Here is a 25108-nt window from a genome sequence, read left to right as displayed (position 1 = left end):
TTATGAGCATCCTTATGTTCGTACATAGTTAGTTATAGACAATCAGTGACTAGCACAGAAGTCTAATAACTGACGACCACTCGGATTTAGCTCAGGGAGGCTGTTCCTCCCAATCACGCCTCTCCAGGTTTCTCCATCATTGCCCACATGGGCGTTCAAGTCTCCCAGCAGAACTATGGAGTCCCCTACTGGAGCCCCATGCAGGACTCCATTCAGGGTCTCCAAGAAGGCTGAATATTCTGAACTGCTGTTCGGTTCATATGCACAAACAACAGTCAGAGTTTCCCCCCTACCACCCACAAGCGTAAGGAGGCGACCCTCTCGTCCACCGGGGTGAACTCCAACACTGCGGCACTCAGCCGGGGGTTTGTGATTATCCCCACATCCGCCCGGCGCCTCACACCCTGGGCAACACCGGAGAAGAATCCTGGAAGGACCCTAACCAGGAGTAGGGGTTGGACCCTATTCTAGGCTCCAGACAACACAGCCCTCAGGTTCACAGGGCCACACAAACCTCTCCACCATGATAAGGTGATGGTTCCTGGAGAGGTTCTTTTATGTTCCATTTCCAATTCTTTAATCTTATTCTCCAATTCTCTTTGTTTTTTAGTCGAGCTATCTTCATTCGAGATGATATTTCTATTATTTTTCCTTTTATAACTGATTTCCCGGCTTCCAATAATATTTATGGTGTTACCTTCTCGTTATCATTTATTTGAAAGTATTCCTTCAAAGTTTGTTTTATTTCTTTTATTACACTGTCACTTGACAGAATAGACACGTTCATCCTCCAATATCTGAAAAGGTGTTCATTACCTAGATTTATGGTTAGGGTAACAGGTGCATGGTCACTTATAGTAATATTTTCTATTCCACATTTCAATACTTTGTGTATATGTTGCTTACATAGAAAAAAATATATCCTCGAATAGCTCCCATGGGGGTTTGAGTAAAATGTATAGTATCTCCTTTGGATTGTTATCCCTCCATGGATCAGTAAGACTGAACTCTTTGGTCATGTTATTTAATACTGTAGATTTTCTTTTACTTGGTCACTGATTTCGGGGAAACCTGTCCAATCTGCTATTTTGTATTGTGTTATAATCCCCCCCCCCCCTCCCATCAGTATCATCCCCTTTGCTTCACTGGTTATTTCTTTAGCTATCTGATTAAAGAATGTCTCTTTCCTCATTTGGGGCATATACATTCAGTATTGAAATAATCATATCTCCTATAGATCCTACAATCATTACATATCGTCCAGCATTATGCTTAATCTCTTTTTCAACCTTAATTGGTGTGCCTTTACCAATTAAAATAGCTACCCCTCTCCTTTTGCCATATGAGGCATATAATACCTGGTTCACCCATTCCCTTTTTCATTTTGTATGTTCAGTGTCTGTCAGATGCGTCTCTTGTAGTAAAGCTATTGAACATTGTAACTTCTTCAGGTGGCTCAGCATCTTCTTCCTCTTAATGGGATGGTTCAGACCATGTACATTGTATGACACAAGATTAAGCTTATTCATATTATTACCAAGTAAGACCCACAAGCTCTACACCCCAAACAAAAGTAAGAAATAAAACAAAAATGTGCATAATAAAGAAAACAAGAAATGTACATCTCCATCCTTACCCGAATAAGTGTAAAACAGGAACATAAACGTGTGTCTTCCAAAAGTCCTGTCATCAGAGAGTCGTGGCATTTTCTCTCTGGGGAAAAGCACTAACTGCAACCACAACCCAAGGTTGTTAAGAACTCAAAGTTACCAAGTCACTCTCCATAAAACCAATATTTCCAAGTAGTGCTGAAACTAGCTTCTCTCATGGTCACCAGACCTTGTAATGAAGGCAGATATGAAAATGATTCACTATTCTTAACTATGCATTAATACGATTCACCTTCATAAGTGGTTGAAGATGAGATGAAATGAGACCTTAATTTTATTGATTTGTTGTTTGTCTACGGTATCAGTAGAGGTGTTGAGTGTCCGGTTTCCTCCATGAAGGCATCTATGTCTTCTTCTGTGATGTGGGGCCATCTCCGCCTCCCTCTCCGTCCTGTCGCCGTGGTCCAGCTGCTCTGCGTCCTCATCCTCTGCAGCCTCTCCATCCTGTCTTCGTCCACATGAATCCCCATGTCCTTTAACATAGGTGCGGCCTCCGTCAGTGTGGCGTATGTCTCTGTCCCTGAGTCCAAAAACACTTTAAGCTGGGCTGGATAGGGGGACTGTGCCTTAAGCTTTTTGATGACATCCCTCACCTGTTTCCTCTTCTTTTGGACCTTCGTCGTGTAGTCTTGATTAAAGTAGATGGTTTGTCCCTCGTATGTTGTCTTCTGTTTCCAGGCTTGCCGCATAACATTTTCTTTAACTGTGTAATCCAAAAAGTGAACAATGATCGCTCTCGGCGGGGCCACGCTGTCCTTGGGTTTAGCTGCCAGTGACCGGTGCGCCCTCTCGATGCGTATTTCCATGTTGCCTGTGATTTGGATTTTGGACTTAATAAGACCCGTTGGGATGCCGTGAATCCGTATATTGTTACATCTCATTCTTGACTCCAAGTCATCACACTTAACAAATAGTTTGGCTGCTTGATGGAGTAGGAAGGCGGGGGACCGCTCCAGTCGCGTCGCTCTGTCCTCCGTATTTGGGTGGTTGCCGTGACATGGCCTAGTTGTGGTTCCGAGCGTCATACACAAATAAATCTAACTTTAATTTGCCAGGTTCTTTATGTGAACATACTCAACATTCATGCAATTATCAATCACTTTTTCACAATTTTCAACCAAACATGAAAAAGCTCATATGGTGTGATTGTCCCAAGCACATTTCACAAAGTTTAAACTTAAATAAAACTAAGAAGAATAATTATAAACCTGCTCAATCAAGTACAGGATTATAACAGAGATGTCTATCTGTGACTCTACTCTTTTCAAAGTCCAGGCATAATATTTTGAGTCAGCTCTGATCAAAAATAATTTGTCCCATAAATTGATATCATATGGTGTGACACTATATTGTGATATTTAAATGGACAATTGTTTGGAGACCCTGTGGGAGGAGGGGTCCTTGTTCATCCAGGAAGTACAGAAAACATCTCAGGAGTACATGAAAGGGTTGGAAGGTGAGTTGTCTCGTCATTTTTTCAATAAATCAAATCCTTTTGGCACTCCTGCTTCAGTACCCTTTCCCAGTGTCTTTTAGTGTGGCGCATTTAACATAAAAATGCCAAAGATAAATTACTTTTTTGTCAATAATAAATCAAAATCTATGTTATCATGTTGCACTGGGTATGTTGTTAGCATGCTAGCATATAACCACAAGGTACAATGTGCTAAGTGCATGAAACCTCATATGGTGTGACACTACATCATATTGTGTGACATGCCAAACCTGTCACGCAATATGATCCATTTGTCACACCATTTGATATGACCTGTCTTTTCCTACAGACACAGTACTTATTCATTTGAGCTAATGATATTTTATTGTATTTAATCAGTAATAGCTATGTTTAATATACATATTTAGTATTGTCATTGTTATTATTTAACCTTTTTTTTATACTTATTTGTTATTGAAATTTTCAAACAACAATTACAGTGTCAGGGTTAACATACTTCTCAAAGCAATCATATTCATAGCAGTGGCCTTCATGTCCAGTGGTGGTGGTGGTGTCCTCTTCTTATTATTTAAGTTTCCTTTCATCAATTACAATGGCAAGTTTTACACACTCCATAAAGAAATAAATCACATATCTGTGTCATTACTGTCCAGTATTATTGGTGGTGTCCTCCTGCTGTGTTCTATAATCTGACCATTTTCCCCATTTATCCTGAAATCATGTCTCTTGAAGTCGTAGTTTATGTGTAATTTTTTCCATTACATATATTTCTTCCACAGTGCTCACCCACTGCTCCTCGGTCGGTGGTTCTGTTTTGTACCATAGCCTTGTAATGGCTTTTTTACTAGCAGATAGCAGAACTTTAACAAGGTACTCATCTTCTTTTTGTATTATGTCTTGTGTTAGATTTCCCAAATAGAGTATCTTACATGACTTCGGTATCTCGTATCCTATTATTTTTCTTTAACCCCGCCATATTTTATCCCAATATCCTATAATCCCTTGGCAAGACCAAAAATATGCATATGGGCAACATTCATGTCTCCACATAGTCTCCAGCATGGTTGATGGTTACCTGTAGTTTCCTTCCTAATGTGTGGGGTTATAAAAACCCTGACCGTATTTTCCAATTGAATTCTCTCCAGCTCCTGGAACTAGTGGACGAGCACTGCGTTTTACAAATAACAAACCATTCCTCCTCAGTAATTCATTCCTTCAACTCTTTTTCCCATTTTTCTTTGATATAAAGAGAGGAGGTCTTTCTGTAAGACAACAAACCTTTGTATAGAGTTGAGATTACTTTACATTTTTTCCCTTCATAGGCTTTCAAAAACACATTAATAACTTCATTGTCAGTGTCAGTTTTTATCTCCTCCTCATAATAATCCCTTATCTGTCGGTATCGAAATATATCATGCTCATCTAAACGAAATTTATCCCTTAGCTTTTCAAAACTCTGCAGCTTCCCCTGCTCAACCATGTTGCAAAATGCTGTAATGCCTTTTTTTCCCATTGTTTAAACCCTTTATCTATCACACCAGGTACAAACCTTGGGTCAGACGCAAACCAACTCAGAATCTTTACCTCTTTCTCCCATTTATATCTTTCAACAACCTTGTTCCATATTTCAACTGTAGTCTTGGTTATTGTATCTAATTGGTTACCTAACTTGTGCAATAGTCCTTTATCAGCTATTAAGTGTCGTATTTCGATGTCCTTTGCCCTATACTTTTCCATCTTGCGACAAACTCATCATTACACCAATGTATCAGAGGTCTTATTTGTGCGGCGTAAAAATATTCCCTAAGGCTTGGTAAAGCCAGGCCTCCTTTGCCCTTTGGGAGCTGCAGAGTTTTGTATCTGATCCTGGGTTTCTTTCCTCCCCATATAAATCTCGATATTCACCTATCCCATTCAATAAACTGTTTTGTGGGATCATCACAGGCAGTTACTGAAACAGATATAGAAGTCTTGGTAAGATATTCATCTTAACTATCTCTATCCTTGAGCTGAAATCAAAATTGGTCATTGACCATCTCTCCAAGTCCCTCCTAATTTCTTGACTTATTTTTGTGTAATTCGCATCATACAGTTTGTCCAGCCCTTTTGTGATATTTACCCCTAGGTACCTTATTGACTTAGCATTCCACTTGAGCTTATATGTGTCCTTTAACTCTTGGGATGGAGAATAGTTTATTGACAGAATCTGTGTTTTTGTGACATTAATTTTGTATCCTGAGTAGATTCCATAGTTCTCTAATAGTTCCATAGTTTTTGGGAAGCTTTCATTAGGTTGTTTTAGGAAAATTAATATATCATCCGCAAAAAGCCCTATCTTGTGCTCTTCCTGTCCTATTGTCACCCCTTTAATTTCTCCCTCCTGCCTAATCATCTGAGCTAATGGTTCGACAAACAAAGAGACTTGGTGAGAGGCAACAGCCCTGCCTCGTTCCCCTTCCCAGGTGGAATCGCTTCGTCAAACTACCATTTATTCTGATCCTTGGCATTGGTTCCTGATATATTGACTTAATACACTTTACAGAATCCTCATTAAATCCAAATTTTTCCAAGACCTTATACAAAAATGCCCAATTCACACTGTCAAACGCCTTTTCCGCATCTATACTTACCAAAATTACACTATCTCCCTCCTTTTGTACCTTCTCAATGACATGTAGAGTCCTTCTTATATTATCTTGTGTTTGCCTCTCTTTAATGAAGCCAGTCTGATCCTCATCAATCAAGTCCTGCATAAATGTCTCTAATCTCTTGGCTATAATGGAGGTGTAGAGTTTATAATCTATATTTAGTATTGATATTGGTCTGTAATTACAGCAATTCTCTTTATCTTTACCTTCCTTTGGAATAACAGTGATAATAGCTTCTTTCCATGAGGGAGGGATCTTGCCTTTCTTGAGACCATAGTTAAATGAGATGCATGATAGTGGGGTTAACTCCCCTTTAAATGTTTTATAAAAGGAGGCGCCCAATCCATCAGCTCCTGGTGATTACCCTGATTTTGCCCGACTAATTGCCTTTTCAATCTCTTCTACTGTTATTTTGGAGGTCAACATCGCATTCTGCTTTGTACCTATTGTTGGCAGATCTAACCGATCTAAGAACTTACCTAAGTCTTCTTCCCCCACTGAGGTTAATGTACTGTAATAATCCACAAATATTTTTTCTAATTCTTCTGGTTCATTTAGGTTTTTATTGGTTGTAGGATCTCTTATTTTATGTGTATTGTTTAATGTTTGTTGTTTCCTTATCCGTCTCGCAGTATTTTTTGTGGCTTTAGAACCTCCCTCATAGTAAGTTTGTTTTATATACCTAGCTTTCCTTTCCACCTCTTCCAACAGGATATCGTCTACTTTTTTCCTGACTTCTTTTATCCGATTAAGGGTTGTCTAGTCTTTTGTCTGTTTATGATGGTGTTCCAATTCACTTAATTCTTCAATTTGTTTCTGATACGTTTCTAATCTGGCTTTTTTGGCATAAGCTGTGTATGAAATCAGCCTCCCCCTTATTACAGCTTTAAGGGCATCCCACAAGATTGTTGGGTCTACTCCCCCATTATCGTTTTCCTCCCTATATCTAATTATTTCCCCTTTTAATTCTTCAACTAATCCCATGTTGTTCAGTATACCTTCGTTAAGTCTCCATACTGTATTTCTCCTCTTGCTGTTCAGATTAATTTCTAGGTAAACTGCACTGTGGTCTGATATATCAGTTACCCCAATCCTGCATTCTTTCACTTTATATATATCTCCCTTGTTCATTAGAAAATAATCAATTCTAGAGTACATAGCATGGGGGGCCGAGTAGTGAGTATCATCCCGATCAACTGGGTGGAGTTCTCTCCATACATCTAACATATCCATTTCTGACAACACCGTCTTCATAAATCTATTAACTTGTTTTTTATTTCTCTTCAGACTTGTTGTGTCCAACCTGTAGTTTAATACCACGTTGAAGTCCCCGCCACATATCAATGTCCCTTTCGTTTCCAAATTTATGAGATCAAATATTTTCTGAAAGAAAGCTTTCCCGCTTTCCAGAGTGGCATACACATTGAATAGTGTCACCAGTTGATTTTCTAATGTCCCTTTAATCATGATATATCTTCCCTCCTTATCAGCAACTTCCTTGATCAATTCAAACTTTATCGTGTTAACAATCAGTATTGCCACACCCCTCTTATGGTTTTGGCCAAAAGAACTGGCAAATTAATTTCTGTATCCTAATTTTTTAAACTTTTCGTGCTCCTCTCGTGATAGGTGTGTCTCCTGTAAGAAAATAATCTGCATCTTCTCTTTTCTAAACTTAGTTAAAGCTTTACCTCTTTTTCTTTTATTGTTCAGGCCATTGATATTCAGTGACACCACCTTAATATCATTATATTGCATTGTTTGTGTCTCTTGCAGTGATTCGTGACCCATCCACTGTAATATTATTAACCCTCATTTTCTTACGAACATAATAAGAACAAACACAGAACCTGAAGCTGAACTTCCAAACAAAAAAGGGCCATATTCCCCATAGGCCCTTTCTCCCTGTTGGTTGGAGTGAGGGATAACCTTTGGTGTACAGGGCACCCCCTAGTGAATTGGAGTATACCTGGAAAGGTTCTTCCCATCCTACTAGATGAGTCCAACAGTTCAATGGGTCTTCTTGTCGATTCTTTTGTTACATTAGAGAAGTCTTGCATTTCTGGTAGGGGGGGGTTGAAACTCCCCATTTAGAGTCTGTTTCAGTGGAATCCTTTTTATTGAATTGAGTGTAGTAAAATTCAAAATAAAAACAGAAGCCCCAGTCAGAATCACAACACAAAAATTAACTATAACTCAAGTAGCCCCGCTATAGCCCTTGGTGTAATATCAAAGTAAACTGGCTATCTGTTCCGTTATAGTGGGTCTATTTACTCACCAACCGCTGTAGAGGCCTTAACTCAAAAATAGGAGACATTTTATTCTTCTGGGTTTCCTGTGGGTTCTCTCCCCCTCCCGTACAAATTCAACTGAGCTTGCATTCATCAGGCTTCTGTTTGTTTCTCTTTTTTCTCCGTTGTTTATTTCCTAAACACTTGTAGCCTTTCCCTCGCACGGCTCCCAGCTTCTCGGCGTTCCTCCGAGGCGGTGGCCCCCCCGTTTATCCCCGGATTCCTTCAAGCGCTGCCATGTGGAGAACCTCAGGATACGTTCCTCCAGCGGGGGGTCGCAGCTGCGCACCTCCAGCCCTCTGTTCCTCATGTCCTGCGCTGCTTCTTCAGCGCTGTTGTAAATCTTGGGACCCTCCGACCAGTGGATCCTAATCCTACTCACCGGAGTTTGGAAGTGGATCTTTTTGTTTTTTAGAGTCTTTTTATTCTCTGAGTATGATTTACGTTTTTTCATCACCTCTGTGGGGTAGTCGTGGTCAAAAAATATCTGTCTCCCATCGATTTGTATTTTTCTCCTTTCAGGCTCTGGACAGAATATTTTCTTTGGTCTCGTATTTCAAGAAGTTGACCACTATGGACCTCGGGGTTGCTCCCAGTGGTGGTTTCTTCCCCAGGTTTCTGTGTGCCCGCTGTATGTGTAGTTCAGTTCCCTCCGGTATCCCGAGCTCCCGGCGGAGGAGCCCGTCCACTAGCTCTGGCACTGATTCATTATCCTGTTCAGCTACATTATAAATTCTCAGGTTGCATTGTCTTCCGTGTCCTTCAACCTCGGTCAACTTTTCTTGTAATTTTGTTTGCTGTTTTAATAGCGTAACAATGGCCTCTTTAGCATCCGTGTTCCACTCTTCCAGCTCTGAAATCCTCTCCTGTGTCTCACTGATATCTTTTCGCTGCTGTTGTATTTCCGCGATGTTTTCTGCCATTTTGCGGTTCGTTTCCTCTGTGAAGCCAGCGAACTCTCTCCTCACCTCTTCTTTAAATTCGTCTTTTAATTTGAGAGGTCCTCTTTTCATTTCATTTTCAATTTGCCGAATTGTTGTTTAGGGTCGCCGTTGTCGTCGTCGGCTAACTCGTCTTCAAAATCGTCTTCTTGGTCTTCGGATGTCATTTTTTTCCGTATGCTTCTCTGTTTTCGTCCCCCACTCATTTCATGTTAGTGTTAAAATTGAATTCTCTGTTCTTTCATAGTTTAGGGGGTAGTTTTCCTATAATCAACTCAGGAGCTCTACTCTACTCTGCCATCTCGCTCTGTGACCCCGGAAGTTCCATTATTTAACCTTTTTAACACTTTTTTTTTCATCATAACATTAATAAAATATATATTGCCACTCCATTAGTGGTATTGGTGATACATAGGCAGACCTAGTATCACCCAATACAGGCTAGGTTACAAAAGCTAAATATTTCTTACATTTTAAAAAGATACATGATATTCTGATATACATAATTCCAGTTTTTAGATACACTAAATTATTATCATTTATTACAATTAATGTATTATTGCCTATTTGTTTAAAATATTTATTTCATAATAAATAATATATTGTTACTCTGTTAACAGATACAAAGAGAAGAAACTCAATCCAAATCAAGACATTCAAAATAAAGTCTCTTCCACCATCACAAAGAGAAAAGCTTAGAGAATAATGGAGAAAAGCACAGTTAAAATACAGGACAAAAAAAAGAAGTCTACACATGGTTATGAACTTGACCCCTTCTTCCCCAGAAGACTAATTTCCTTTTTCTTTTAAAGATTATTTTTTGGGCAGTTTTTTCAAGCTTTTATTATGTAGGACTAAAAGGAAATGGGGTGAAAGAGAGAGGGGGAGACATGCAGCAAAGGGCCGCAGGTCAGAGTCAAACCCGCGGACGCTGCCTCGAGGACCTTCAGTCTCTTTACATGGTGCAACTGCTCTAGCCACCAGCCACCAGCCGCCCCAGAAGATTCATTTAACCATGAAGTGGTAATCCAGCCTGAACCAGTACTAGTGCAATGCAGCACTCCAGAACATCCTGTTTCAGCACAGCAGGTCCATGTAGAGCAGAGATAGAGAAGCTTAAGACTCAGTTAAGTTAAAAACGAAATAAGGGTGCTGATGAGAAAATTGAATGAAGAAAAACGGAAGGCTACGAAATATAGAAACTGAGTCAAAGGTGAAAGAAAATAAAACCAACAGTAAAAAGTCTGGGAAGGCAAAGAGAAATCTTCTGCCATTCTTGGACTGCATTTTCTATCATTACAATGAAATTGTCGGTGGAATATCAGAACCCAAGCCATGCAGTCGGTTTGCCAAGCTTTTGACTTTTGACTGGTTAAAGTTTAATGAGGTGTGAAATAAACGTATGCAGTGTAAGTTTAAATGAATGTTTATGAAATCGAAATAAGCTCAACGTTTAGCAAACTTGTTAAGTGAATGTCCATGAAATCAAAATAACCTTTCTTTTTAGCAAGCTTGTTGCGTTAAATTAATGTTTTAAATAAATGTGGCATACTTTTGTGTGATTTTTGTACTGTTTTTGTTTGAATGTTGCATATAACACATTTTTGCATGACAAATTGTGGTTCATCCTATGGTGTGACCTTATATCATTTCGTGTGACATTCAGAATCATGACAATAAAAAGGATTGGTTGGTGATGAATCATAAATATCTCTTGTTGTCACTTGCTGCATCAGCATGTTCCTGCCTTAATTTGCGCAGCTCCCTTAGTATGACCGAGTCATGTTTGCTGCTAGCCGACTCTAGCCGCTCCATCTCTGGGCTCACTCCCTCCGCCGACTCGGCACAACCTTCCTTTGCACCTTCCTCCCCTCCAAGCTTCCCTATCTTAACCATACTTTCCACAGACTTTGTTTGTCGCCTTGTTTTCCAGATTTGCGTACTTTCTGGCGCTTTTTCTGTAGTTTTAATTGGTTTTCTTTACAGCTACTTTTCCTGCTGCGGTCTACAACATGCCGCTACCAGAAGTCCCCAATTTCACTCTTTTAGCATTTAGCTTGAATAAAATGCTGTGCGTTGAACAGAGTTCATTCACTTATATGAGCTACAACACGTAGGTAAAAATGACTTGTGATTATTGTCATTACAACATAATGGTATACATAGTCAGAACAACAATTGGTGTTCAGTTGTTTAATATTGACTGAAAAATCCTCAGAGAAGTCTGAAATTTAGAAATGGAAAATGTGTAGGAACCCTGTGTACATCCAGTACTCCTGACTAACGCGGTGTTTAGCTCATTGATCTGTTTTTCCCTCTGCCTGTGCTCTTTCAGAAGGAAAACATTGGTGACCTGTTTATTGTGAATGCTCAGCTGAGTCAAGCAGGGATGTACATGTGCACAGCTCAGACTGTGGTGGACAGCGCTTCAGCTTCAGCCAAACTAGTGGTTCGAGGTAAGAGGCCTCAGCGCTGTCTTCTGTTGTCTTTTTCTCAAGATCCCTGCATTTACTATTACAGAAACATGAGAAGAAAAACCTTGAAGACAAAACATCAAATTCAGTTATACAGTCCTGCAAAACATACAGTGAAAGATTGTAAAACTAAGTTTGTGTTGTCAGTGTGAATGCAAGTTATTTGGTAACTTTTCACAGAAATAAAATTCACAAAGTACTTAAAAAAGCACTGGTATACTCGCCCAAGAACAAGCACTAGACATATTAAGATGACACAAAGGCCATTTTAAAAAGAAAAACCCTCCCTCCCTTCCTACTAACCTTCCTTTACTCATTTCATCCTTCCCACCTCCCTCCGCCTGCAGAGGCGCTCCCTTTTTTAATAACCTCAATTAAGGTGAGGTTGAGTGCTATGTTGGCAGTACAGTTGCAACCTAAACCTGCATATACTTTTACATAACTTTGACTAGTGATGTCCAAATAAAGCGTCACGAAGCATTCTCATTATTTTCTGAGTCTTCTAGATGGAGCTCTCTGTTCAACAAATGGTTGAAAACACACTGAATCACCATTCATTTAGCCTTTTTCTTTAAACCAAGAGCTCCATCTAGTGGACTCAACAAATACAACTAATGCTTCATGAAGCTTCATTTGGACATCACTAGTTCAAACATTGGCAATACATCACATTTGACATGGTTACTCTCTTTTTCTCAAGCTTTGGGTTATACTTACAAAACATTATCAGCAGCAGGTAGAGCGTCTGGACACATGTCATCATATGATGACATATGGTGAGCTTACTGTTTGCTTTGAAATGAAAATTTGCAATGGTGCTTGTTAATACAGCTGTAAGTTGGTAAATGTTGTCAAGTAAACAGAATAACATTTCTATCAAAATATAGGTAAAGTATCCCTAAATAAAATGTCTGTGTCCCAGTTGTTCTTGCAGTAAGTACAGTGTTGAAACGTATAGATTTAGTGTGTTTCTACTTTCTACTTGCTGTCAGTATAATGATCAACTGTCTGTAGAGAAATGTGCTCATTGTGAGGGACATTTGATCAAACTCCTGTTACTTAAGTTAATAGATGCACACTGACTGAGTCAATGAAACGATTCATAACTCAAACGGTATCATGTCTGTGTTGTGTCCAGGCCCCCCGGGACCTCCTGGAGGTTTACTGGTGAGGAACGTAGCTGAAGCATCAGTGGAGCTCAGGTGGAGTCGTGGCTACGATAACCACAGTCCCATTGGCAAATATGTCATTATGGGTAGATCATCGCTCTCGTCTGAGTGGAAGAAGATGCAGACAGGTTTGTGTGTGTGTGTGTGTGTGTGTGTGTGTGTGTGTGTGTGTGTGTGTGTGTGTGTGTGTGTGTGTGTTTGTGTGTGTGTGTGTGTGTGTGTGTGTGTGTGTGTGTGTGTGTGTGTGTGTGTGTGTGTGTGTGTGTGTGTGTGTGTGTGTGTGTGTGTGTGTGTGTGTGTGTGTGTGTGTGTGTGTGTGTGTGTGTGTGTGTTAAAATGGTGTTAAATGTGTGACAGTAAACAAGATGATACTGATGGACTTTAAGATGAGATCAGATGTTTGGTCCCAACTAAAGCTACAACAACATGGTCCAATTTCTGTAGTTGTAGCCCAATGTATGTGTGTGGCAGAGCTGTCAATAAAAATCACTGAATCTGAACTATAACCCAAACATTTGAGATGTCTTTAATTAATGATAGATAATATTAATTAATAGTTATTCTTTATATTAAAACTAAAACGGTTATTTTGACTCCGTGTGAATAAACTCACATCTACTCCTGTACACCAGACCCGGTGAACATCGAGGGGAATGCAGAGTCGACTCGTGTGATGGGACTGATGCCCTGGATGGATTATGAATTCCAGGTCATCGCCAGCAACATCCTGGGAAACGGAGAGCCAAGCATGCCCTCACACACTGTCCGCACACAGCAAGCAGGTGAGGGGCCACAGGTTGCTCCAGTACTCCTTGAAAAACCAATGGCAAGTGGCAGTCGTTATAGAGGTTTGCCCTGGACCTCACCAGTACCCTAAACATAACTCCATGCCTGTAATGAGAAATGTGTCAGTAAAAGCACTTTACTGTACAGTCTGAATACACGAACATACAGCTTAAAAATAATCACAGCAGCTCAGGAGCAGCGATTTAGCAGTTGTACAGTAGCTTCCCTCAGTGAGCATAAGTACGAGTTCTTCTGAAGTTCATCAGAAGAGGATCAAATAAAAACATCATGAAAACTGCTAAACATAAATTCAAATACATATAAAATGTGGCAGGCAAAATATTGTCTTTTTTTCTTGTCAGTGCAACAGGCAGATATTTGGCATAACTTAATTGATTGTGATCTTAAAAAAGCACACCACAGAGTGTTGACTTTACTCCTTTAACAATGAAATCAGTGCAGCACAACCAGAGACGTCGTCTTTTTTATTCCATACTTTCTTCTTCCTTGTCAAAACCTCAAGCCTTAGTTACCCACAATGCATCTCAACCACCGTCAGAGATTAAGGTGTGTTCTGCTAGTTGTGGCTCATGTAGCCTCCCACTGAGCAATATGACATCGGAGTGAGGTGACCAGGTGACATCTTTTTTCAACGTTTACCAAACGTCCAATGTAGACATCCGTGGGACCTCCGTGTAAGGGCTATTTATAGTTCAAACGTGGTCGTTTGTTGACATCTTTTCAACTAGCCATTAGACCATCCTGATCTCTCGGATCAGTCTGGTAACTTGTGGCAGAGAAAATTTGGAGGAGGTTGCCCAAGCGACCAAACCAATCACTGTTGGTTTTGAGGTGGGTCGAAGTGTGACGCAACGAGAAGAGACTGTTCAGTATAAACAACAGGGATGAGATGATCATCTATGGAGCAAGCCGCTCACTAACTACTCTGTAATCCTTTTGTTGGAATATGGGTCGGACACCTGAAGTTACACAAACATCAGATATCCTTTACCGACATGTTGTTAACTTTCTGAGGTTTACCTCAACGCTGTTACCATGTGATACGCTTCGTTGATCTGATTGTCTGATTGGTTGATTTGGCCTGTCTATGACCATAGACGGATGGTTTATCTAATCAGCAACCAGTATTCCCGCCTCTTCCCAAAAGATCTCCAACCTAGGGTTGGAGATGGACCGGACAACTGAAATTGGACCTTTTTTTTCTGTAAATTCATGTTACACAAACATCAAATATCCTTTACCGACATGTTGTTTACTTTCTGAGCTTTACCTCAACGCTGTTACCATGTGATGCGCTTCCTTGATCTGATTGGTTGATTTGGCCTGTCTATGACCAACTTAGGTGGTGATAGACGGATGGTTTATCTAATCAGCAAGTATTCCCACCTCTTCCCAAAAGATCTCCAACCTAGGATTCCCAGATGGATATGCTGAGAAAATGTGAATTATGCGAATTCAATTCAATTCATTTCAATTTTGTTTATAGTGCCAAATCATAACAAAAGGTATCTCAGGACACTTTACAAACTAGGTAAAGACCACACTATTACTTATTTATGATTTACATAGACCCAACAAGTCCCCCGTAGAGTACGATAGCAACGAAAACCTTCCCTATTACACGCAGGAACGTCAGACAGACTCTGTGGAGGACTGCCATCTGTGTTGACCGGTTGGGGAGGAAGAAAAGGAGAGAGAAAGAGAGAAAAGACGGATAGATGGACAGAGAGAGACAAGAACAATAACACTTTGGAGTTGGTTCCACATGAGAGGAGCTCGGTAGCTGAAGGCTCTGCCTCCCATTCTTCTTTTGGAGTCTCTAGGAACAACAAGTAGCCCTGCATTTTCAGAGCGCAGCGATCTAGTCGGGTAATACAGTACTATGAGCTCGTAAGGTAAGGAGAAGGATTTTAAATTCTATTCTAGATTTTACAGGTAGCCAGTGCAAAGAAGTTAATACAGGAGAAATATGTTCTCTTCGATTTGTTTTAGTTAGTACAAGAGCTGCAGCATTTTGGACCAACTGGAGACTCTTAACAGACTTATTAGAGCAGCCTGATAATAAAGAGTTGCAATAGTCCAGCCTAGAAGTAACAAATGCATGGACTAGTTTTTCTGCATCTTTCTGAGACACAATGTTCCTAAGTTTCGCAATGTTACGCAGGTGAAAATATGCAGTCTTTGTCGTTAGTTTTATGTGAGAATCGAAGGACATATCCTGATCAAAAATAACAACCAGATTTCTTACTGTGGTGCTGGAGGACAACACAACATCATCCAGAGTAACAATATCTTTAGCTATTGAGTTTCGGAGGCCTTCGGGGCCAAGTACATTGACTTCAATTGTATCTGAGTTTAACATCAGAAAATTGCAGGTCATCCAGCTTTTTATTTCCTTAATGCACATTTGAAGTTAAGCTAACTGATAACACATATAGAGTTGCACAGCTGATTGGCGACTAATTTCTCGAGGATCTTAGAAAGAAAAGGAAGGTTAGATATAGGTCTATAGTTGGCTAGTACTTCAGGAACAAGACTGGGCTTTTCAAGTAGAGGCTTAATTACAGCTACTTTAAAAGACTGTGGTACATAACCTGCTGATAAATTTTCAATCCATCTGGCGGAGTCAGAGTCAGGTCAACATCAAATTTAGAGTACTTTTAGACCTTCTATATTAACAATTACATGGCTGTTCTCTAAGCCGCCATTCAGCACCTACGGCCCCTCTGACCACCACCTCAAACATACTGCATTCAGACGAGACGAGGTAGATGAAGTGTCTTGCCCAAGGACACAACAGTCATGACACAAGGCAGGGCACGTATCGAAGAGCCGGCCCTCCGAACATTGGCCAACCCACTCTACCGCCTGAGCCACAGCTCAGCAACAGTAGCTTTAGTAACAGGTTGTTAGCTGCTAGCAGAGGCGCTAACATTAGCTTGTTGCTCCTGACCGGCATTAGATTAGATTAGATTAGATTTCTTTATTTGTACCCGCAGGTAAATTTGGCTCGCATTGTGAGACATTCATACAAAACAATACAATAAATAAAAAACAGTAAAATAGCTACACAATTCGTCATCGTCCCCATCATCATTCCATGCTGCCTCATAAAGTGTGTTTAATATGTTAAGTGTCTACCCTCAAAGTGCACGGCATAAATGCATAACTGGCACTTACTATCATATGATCATCGTCATCATCAACATAATCATCATCATCAACATCACCATCAACACCACAACCATCGTCAATTAGTTCTCATCAAGATGTCTGATGGCTGCAAGGACAAAACTAGACCTGTTCCTTTTAGTTTTAGTCCTGGGTACGGTGTACCTGCGGCCAGATGAGAGGAGCAGGAAATCACTGTACAGGGGGTGAGACCTGTCCCCTATGGAACCAGTGAGCCGCTGCAGCTGTCTTATTTTCAGAGCTTCCGGGGTAGGCTAGTCCTGCTAGCCCATTTGATAACCTGGCTTGAGTTCCTGCTCTTAGAAGAGAGGCTGCCAAACCATGCCAGCATGCAAGAGGAAAGGACAGACTCAATAAAAGCACAGTAGAATAGCTTCAACTCTAATCTGTCAACATTAAAGTGAGACAGTTTCCTTAAAGAGAAAAGATGTTGGTGTCCCTTCTTACACTCACAATTCACAATTTTCATCAAAGGTCAATTTAGTGTCTATTAATGTACCCAGATACTTGTAAGATTGTACAAGTTCAACTGTCTGACCCTTGATGTATGTGACTTCATGTGGAGGGGCTTGTTTTCTAAAATCGATGATCATATCCTTGGTCTTTTGCATGTTTATCACTAGATGGGACTTCTCACACCACTCTTTAAAATGGTTTACAATCAGACCATGAACTTTCTCGCCTGCCTGTAACAGGCCGATGATGACTGTGTCGTCTGCATATATCATAATAGTTCTCCTATCAAACCCACTCCGACACGTCAATATAAAAAATAAAAACTACAGGGGACAAAGCACAACCCTGTGGGGAACCTGTAGAGGAGCAGACTTGATCCGATAAGGATCCATTAACCCTCACTTTCTGTGTTCTGTGAGTCTGTAAGTCAAGGGACCCAACCACAATATTCTTTCCCAGGCCAAACTGTCCTAGAAGCCTCTTTGCTAAGATGTGGGGCTGCATTGTGTTAAAGGCAGATGAACCCCTCTACCCCTCTATTTGGTCTGTACACAAACTGCATTGGATCTAGTGCCTGCCCTGCTACTTTCAGGATCTCGGTCTTGACAAGTCTCTCAAAGGATTTCATAACTACTGATGAGACAGCCACTGTTCTTAGATCGTTTAGAGCCTTGGGGCAGCTGACCTATGGGACATGGACTACTACTGTATCCTCCCAGATTGCAGGGACATGTTGCGACTGTAAAGACTAAAATGAAAGATAGGGCTCAGTTCTCTGGCACAAGATTTAAGTAAGCGTCCACATATTCATTGTCATCTGGACAATGAATCTTATTTACTTTAAGAAAAAAGCCTTTTCCCACATCTCTGAGGTCTATATTAAAATGCTGGTCATCCATCAGTTCCTGTCTCAGCTCCTGGACCTCTCTATTAAAACCATGCTTGTCGTCAAAAGGATTGTAAAACCCATTAAGAGCATTTTCCCCGCTTCCTCACCTTCACAGCCGTCGCTTGAAAACATCCTCCTGGATAAAGTATGGTAGCTTGGTGATACCTGTCATGCAAGTTGTGTCTGGCAAGTTTTGCTGCATTAGCTCATCCCTGGTGTACTGCAACCTGCTCCAGTCGGCTGGTGAGCAGTAGCAACAGGTGAAAAAATGTCCACAAAACAACAGGGTAGAGGGTATCCTCTTCCAGCACCAAGGGCACTCTAATGTAGTCCCAGCAAAAAATGATGAATAAAAACGACAACTTAAAAGTTTAAAAACATAAAACACTGACACAAGGATGCAAACTTCTCAATCAAACTCACTGCCGGTCGGTGCATGCGCATTCACCCTACCTGCATTTTCTGGTTCGGTGGTATTTGACTGTTGGAGCGTTCTGTCACAATAAGGTGGATAGGCTACCATGAAATTATTTTCCACAAATCGCATTTCCAAATAAAAAAACAGATAAATGCAAATATGCATTTATGCATGAATAAATAACTTGATTATTCAAAATAAACCAGTTCCTCCTGTTATGTTCCGGGTCAATTTTGACCCGTTTTAAAGTTTGAAGATCTAGGAAAAATAGTTAAAAGTATTTATTCAGAATGAAACTTCTTCTGCTTGCCTTAATTTGTTTAATCAACATATAATATGAAAATGGTCACGCACACACAGACAGAGACACAGGTGCGTGCAGGTGTTATGACTTTTGACGGGAACCATTTATGTTCTCGCGGGAAAACTCCACCATCATTCACTGGACACTCAACAGGGGAGGGGCAAAACAAACACAGTCCTACTAACATTACACTTTGTCAGACAGACCTTTACAAAATGAGCAGCAGAAGCAAAAGGATGACTGTTTTGGAGGTAAGGAAGTAGCGCTAACTTCTATGGGATTAACAGTAAACAAGAATGGTGTGTCGATCAGGACACAGGAATAAAGAGAAGGAGATGTAATTTCTTCTTAGACTGTTCCAGCCGTATTTATTTCCAATTCTCCAGTACTCTGTATTGTCATCAGTCTAGAACAAAATAATTACCATAAGTCATAAATAAATATTACAAAAATATTGAAAGGCTGTATACAAATTATAAACAATTCACTATACAGTATCGTACACAATCAGCTCAAACAATGCATCTCAGCATAAACAAATACTTCCAATTATATATCTAATGGGAAATGGTAACCTAAATTACATACAGTCTTTACTCATAACAACATGGCTGTGTGCTACACAGTTTATATTAGGCAGAAACGAGCGCGACGGCTCCACTCGCAGGTCATATAATACACTACCTAATGTCAACATAAACACGTGAAGGACATTCCTCTCTCACGTGAAGAGCCATCAGTCAACTACACAGCAGCTGAGAAAGAGCTATGTTAAATTAGCTTCATGCTGCGCTAGCAAATATAAACATCGAACTGGCACATACAGTTAGGTTATTGAACTCACAAGAAAGGAAAAACAAAGCAGCAAACACTTTCTGTCAAGAACTCAATACCCGGAGTATCACTCACAGGAGAAACACTGGAAAAAAAGGCACAGGAATTATAGGCAGAAGATGTTGCGCAGGGCTTTCCAGCGCTTACTCTCAGCAGGCAATGACAAAAATGAAATTTAACTAAAGAACGTCATTCTCTCTGGTGAGGAGGTATAGGTAGAGGCTCCTAAATGACATATTACTCATGGAAGTAAAAGCCTTTCAAACAATGACAGTCCAGGAGGCTCTGGAAGTAATCATTAATCATGACAGTGACATAGAGGAGGATGTGTCTGAAGATGAAGACTGTCTCGAGCTGAATTCTAACTCTAATGATTCTGATTTTGAACCAGATGAGGGAATTGCTATTCCTATTCCTCCAAGCATGACATTCATGTCAAAAAATGGTGAAATACAGTGGTCTTTATCCCCAAATGTGCGTCAGGCAAAACTGTCTGCAGAAAACACAATAAAGACAGTGCCAGGGCTCACTAGGATGGCAGTGACTCGTGTGACTAACATCAAGTCAGCATTTGAGCTGGTCATGCCAGATTCAGTACAGAAAATAAGTCTGGAAATGACCATTCTAGAAGCGAGGCGTGTTTTGGGAGAGAAGTGGAAGAAGCTGGACAAAACAAATTTCGATGCGTATTTGGGGCTCCTCATCCTGGCTGGGGTCTATAAGTCGAAGAATGAATCGACAGCCAGTCTGTGGGATGCAGAGACAGGCAGAGCTATATTTCGAGCCACAATGTCTCCGGAGGCTTTTCACATTTTCTCCAGAGTAATCCAATATGATAATGGAGAGACAATGGCTGGTAGACTGGAGAGAGACAAGCTGGCAGCTATTAGGACATTGTAGGACAAGTGGGTAGAGCAACTTCCACTACCCTATAACCCAGGCCCTAATATCACAGTGGATGAAAGGCTGGTGGCATTCAGACGCTGCTGCCCATTTAGGCAATACATGCCTTCCAAACCAGCTAAATATGGGATAAGAATCTGGGCAGCATGGGATAAGAATCTGGGCAGCATGTGATGCAAACACCAGCTATGCATTGAACATACAGGTTTACACTGGAAAGCCGGTTGGAGGAGCCCCAGAGAAGAATCAGGGCACAAGGGTCGTACTCGACATGGCACAGGGTTTCAGGGGACATAACATAACCTGCGACAATTTTTTCACAAACTACAACTTGGGTCGGGAGCTTCTCAAGAGAAAGCTCACAATGGTCGGAACTGTCCGAAAGAACAGGACTGAACTCCCTGCTGAGCTGCTGGTAATCAAGAACAGGGCCCCTCAATCTTCCATGTTTGCCTTCACAGACACCACAGCCCTAGAGTCTTACTGCCCCAAAAAGGGAAAAAATGTTCTGCTCAAACATGCTGAAATCATATTTTTTTTGTGCGAAAAACGAGTGAATTATCATAATTGGACCATTACCTGTTAGAGGTAAGTAACACCATTGCACTAAATATTGACAGAATAGTTGGTAATGGAGTTAGTAATGAAACATTAACAATGCTTGTTAGGATTTTTTGGGTTTTGGGCATCTTTTGGATGATTAAACATGCATGCATGCACAGCATTGCTGTTCCTAACAAATGAACATAACAGGAGGGTTAAAGAAAAACATGAAAATGTAAAAATAGTGGACCTATTTTGGACATCAAATAGAGGCCCAGAATAAGAGCCCAGAAGAACACTCTCTGTACATTTATCCGACGCCCAATGCTTAGTTGCCTGGAACAGTTAGACTCAACCAGAGGTGAAGAGGCAATTGTTATTATGTCCATTCTGTTAATACTTTTTTTTGCCAAATGTACAAAACTAATAATGCTGTAAGATGAAAACAGTATGTATCTGTGCACATCCACAGGTGAGTTAGTTTCTTGGATGAGGAACTGAAAACACAGTGGCCCTCATTTATCAAACGAACGTACGGCAGAAAAACGGGCATACGACCATTTCCTGGCAAACGTCGGCATTTATCAATTTGGACGTGAGCGTGAGCTACGATCAAATCTCACGTCTGGTCTGAGAAGGTGTACGCAAATCTGAGCCTGTGTATTTGTGGTGCAGCACAGCAAAATCTGGCTGAATATAATGAATAAACCTCAGCTGTCATTAAGCATAAGCAGTCACATATTAAGAACAGATCAAAACGGATTCTTAAAACGAATAAAAAAAATAAAAATTGTGGTTGGAGCAATTGATTGTACTCATGTGCGTCTGAAGGCACCATCCATGAATGATTACGCATTCATCAATCGCAAAAACTACCACTCGATAAATGTACAGGTGATTTGTGATGCCAAGCTATCGCTTTTAAACGTGGTGGCCAGATGACCAGGGGGACACACACGATTCTTTTATATTTCAAAAAAGCTCGGCTCCAGCCCCCCGCGACCCCGACACTGAATGAATGAATGAATGTGTTGGCGCGTGGCTCATCAAGACGCACTGCAGAGCCAAACTCATCTCCTCGGTTGGTGGCTACCCTCGATAAATTGCATTAAATCAAACAAGGTATCAGATGATTAACATCTTGGTATGGTTCTTCTAGGGGACAAAGGTTATCCTCTAACGGAATACCTAATAAACCCGCTGGCAAACCCCGCTACAGAGCAAGAGCACCGGTGTTGTGTCGTATTCAGCACCCCTGCCGTGAAATGCACCCCCTCGCATTATAGGTGATATTCTGGATCAGAAGGCTGTTGTTTCCACCTAAAGGAGTAGTTTATATACAGGTAACCCACAACGGTCAGAACATTGGTAACTTACAGTCTTTAAACTATTTTAAAGAGTTTAAAATCACAAACTTGGATAATAGCGAACACAAAACAACACCCTTTTGTATGTTCTGTAGAAATATACTGCAGCCATAATTACAAAATGAATGAAATGGATCTTTTGAGCAAGTTGAATGTATTTGACTCAGCGTTTCCTAAATATAATCCTATCTTTTCCTGCAATTCATAGGTTCAAACGTGTGTGCTTTTAATTGGGTTACACCTGTCCAACAGTGCACACAGGCGCACTCGGGTCACAGTGGAGCACTGCCGTTATTATTTTCCATACGGCGTTTTTATGGGCCCCTTTTATTCCACTCTTAAGACTGACAAAAAGCACATCTTTATTTTGCTCCTTCTCGGATGTCAGGATGCCGATCTGTGTGTCGGAAAAGTTTATTTTCTAACCAGCGTTCTTCCTCTCCGTGTTTGACCTCAGTGGGCGAGGCCTCCGAACCAGGAATATTTAGGGGCGTAACATGTTAAAGACGACCGAATTTAGCCGCAGCATTTATCAAGGCCCGCTCATTCGTACGCTGAGATTGGTCAGATACGAATGTTTCATAAATTACACGTGGGTCCTTTCCTACGACCAATTCTGCACTCAGATCTGCGCCCGTTTTCACGCAAGATTGATAAATGAGGCCCAGTATCATTTGAAAGCATAATGTGCTGTTCCAGCCAGAGATTTCTTGACCTGTGCTGCTTAACACTAATCTACTTGTGTGAATAATATAATGTCTTTATCATCTTCTGTTTGTATCTTTGGCCCTCAGCTCCTACAGTGGCCCCCAGTGGTCTTGGAGGAGGAGGAGGAGACCGCAATGAACTCATTGTTACCTGGACGGTGAGTGGATGACTCAGTGTAGTTTGTGTGTATGTGTGTGTGTTCTATGTGTATAGAGTATATTGCATATGTATAGCATACAGAACTGGACCAAAACAAAAACTATTTCAGTCTCAGTACTTGATAACAATGTGTAAAATATTGCCTCATCTTATTTCTTTTGTTGTCCTTGTTGCTAACTTCACACTGACATGAGTTTCTTTTTCATACATTTTCACAACAGGAGATTCTCCAGCTCAGACGCGTTCTCACTTACTTAAAATAGTCTGTTTGGTGTTAGAGGGGGGGTCTGTGTGTGTGTGGTAGAATGTGCAGGAGGCAGAGCATGACGCAGACTACAGCACGCAGAGCTGGTTCTTAGTTTGGTCACAAACAACAGAACCTCTTGCTGTTCATTGAATTTATCTGATGATTGATCTGATGACTTCTTCTTCACCGTGAGAGGATTGTTTTGTTTCGCTGCTGGCTGACGATCTAAACAGTAGTGATGTTGAAATGAAGCTTCATGAAGCATTAGTTGTATTTGTTGAGTCCACTAAATGGAGCTCTTGGTGTAAAGAAAAGGGCTCAATGAATGGTGATTCAGTGTGTTTTCAACCCTTTGTTGAACAGAGAGCTCCATCTAGAAGACTCAGAAAATAATGAAAATGCTTCATGAAGCTTCATTTGGACATCACTAATAAACATCACCAAGACGCCCCATTTGACTACATGGATTCAGTAGAGAATAAGCAGCTGTATTCTCACATGAGCTCACTCATCAGATTACTCATTCTTTGTACCAGGGAGCTGGGTGGGTAAACTCAGACTGAAAGGGATATTAGCGTTCACGAATACAGGCCTGCCAGGTAATGTCTAGATACTTTCAGATTTGCATTGCATGTGTCAAAGGGGCTTAAGAGTGGTGGTCTTGCAAGAGAAAAATAATAGTCAAATTTGAAGCAGTGGAGGCCAAGGTATCCTGACTTCCTGTCCCTAGTATGGATCAAAGTCCCTAGATCCTACACTTCCCAATATGCAACTTGAAAGGGTCTTTAAGTAGACCTCCCTCCATGGTAAATAACTGTCCTTTAAGCTTCATACCCCCAGTTAATTGTCTCTAAATAGTTAGAACATTTATGTGATTAACAGGGGATAGTTTATATTGACACTACCAGCCTTAGTGCAATATTCTGATTTATTGCTCAGATCTGATGTGTTGTGTGGCTCTTCACATTATTTTTTAAACGTGGCCTCTATCAGATTCCGGTGTGAACCGCCATGGTCTTGAATTGACCCACATGCACAAAAGAAAGACAAAGACATCATGCAGGTTTCATTTATAAGACGATGTGCAGTCAGTGGAAGCCAGAGAATCTGTCTGCAGATGATAACGAGGACGAGGAGAAAGAGAGCCAAATCTGTAATTATGGCTTCTTATTGAGCAATGGCTACTGCTTCTGTACGGAGGTGTGTGTGTGTGTGTGTGTGTGTGTGTGTGTGTGTGTGTGTGTGTGTGTGTGTGTGTGTGTGTGTGTGTGTGTGTGTGTGTGTGTGTGTGTGTGTGTGTGTGTGTGTGTATGCAAGGTCAGAGAGGAGTGGGGGGAATGTGGCCTGAATGGTTTCATTGAAACAAATTTGATCCCAAATTTCAGCCTGTCGAGGTCTGCTGTTGTTATCTGTCAGCACCTCTCCACCATACCTCTGACCCATCTCCCTGAGAAAGCATGTAGGTGTTTAATTACTTTGGCTGGTGACAGGAGTGGGTGGATGAGTTAATGATGTAAAAGCTTCATAAATTCCAATATAACTGTTCAAAAATCTGATCTCTATCTAATTATCAAATGAGCAAAATAAATCTGATTTATTGCCTGCATTGATCGTAGCCTGTTAGGCATTGTT

General features: G+C 40.8%; 1 protein-coding gene across 1 annotated transcript in view; it reads left to right on the top strand.

Moving 5' to 3' along the window:
• cntn2 (contactin 2) overlaps positions 1-25108 on the top strand; it is a gene marked incomplete at its 3' end in the record, with an annotated part of 125566 nt that overhangs the window by 72791 nt on the left and 27667 nt on the right. Inside the window, exons 14-17 of the mRNA XM_083939878.1 lie at positions 11342-11462; positions 12619-12777; positions 13282-13431; positions 23157-23227. Of these exons, the coding sequence (XP_083796004.1) occupies positions 11342-11462; positions 12619-12777; positions 13282-13431; positions 23157-23227 (501 nt within the window). The remainder of the gene's footprint in view (positions 1-11341; positions 11463-12618; positions 12778-13281; positions 13432-23156; positions 23228-25108) is intronic.

The sequence above is a fragment of the Echiichthys vipera genome (genome assembly GCF_963691815.1).
Source record: "Echiichthys vipera genome assembly, chromosome: X".
Lineage (NCBI taxonomy): Eukaryota > Metazoa > Chordata > Actinopteri > Perciformes > Trachinidae > Echiichthys > Echiichthys vipera.
Note: the sequence above shows the minus strand (reverse complement) of the source record. Positions and strands in the feature narration are given on the sequence as shown.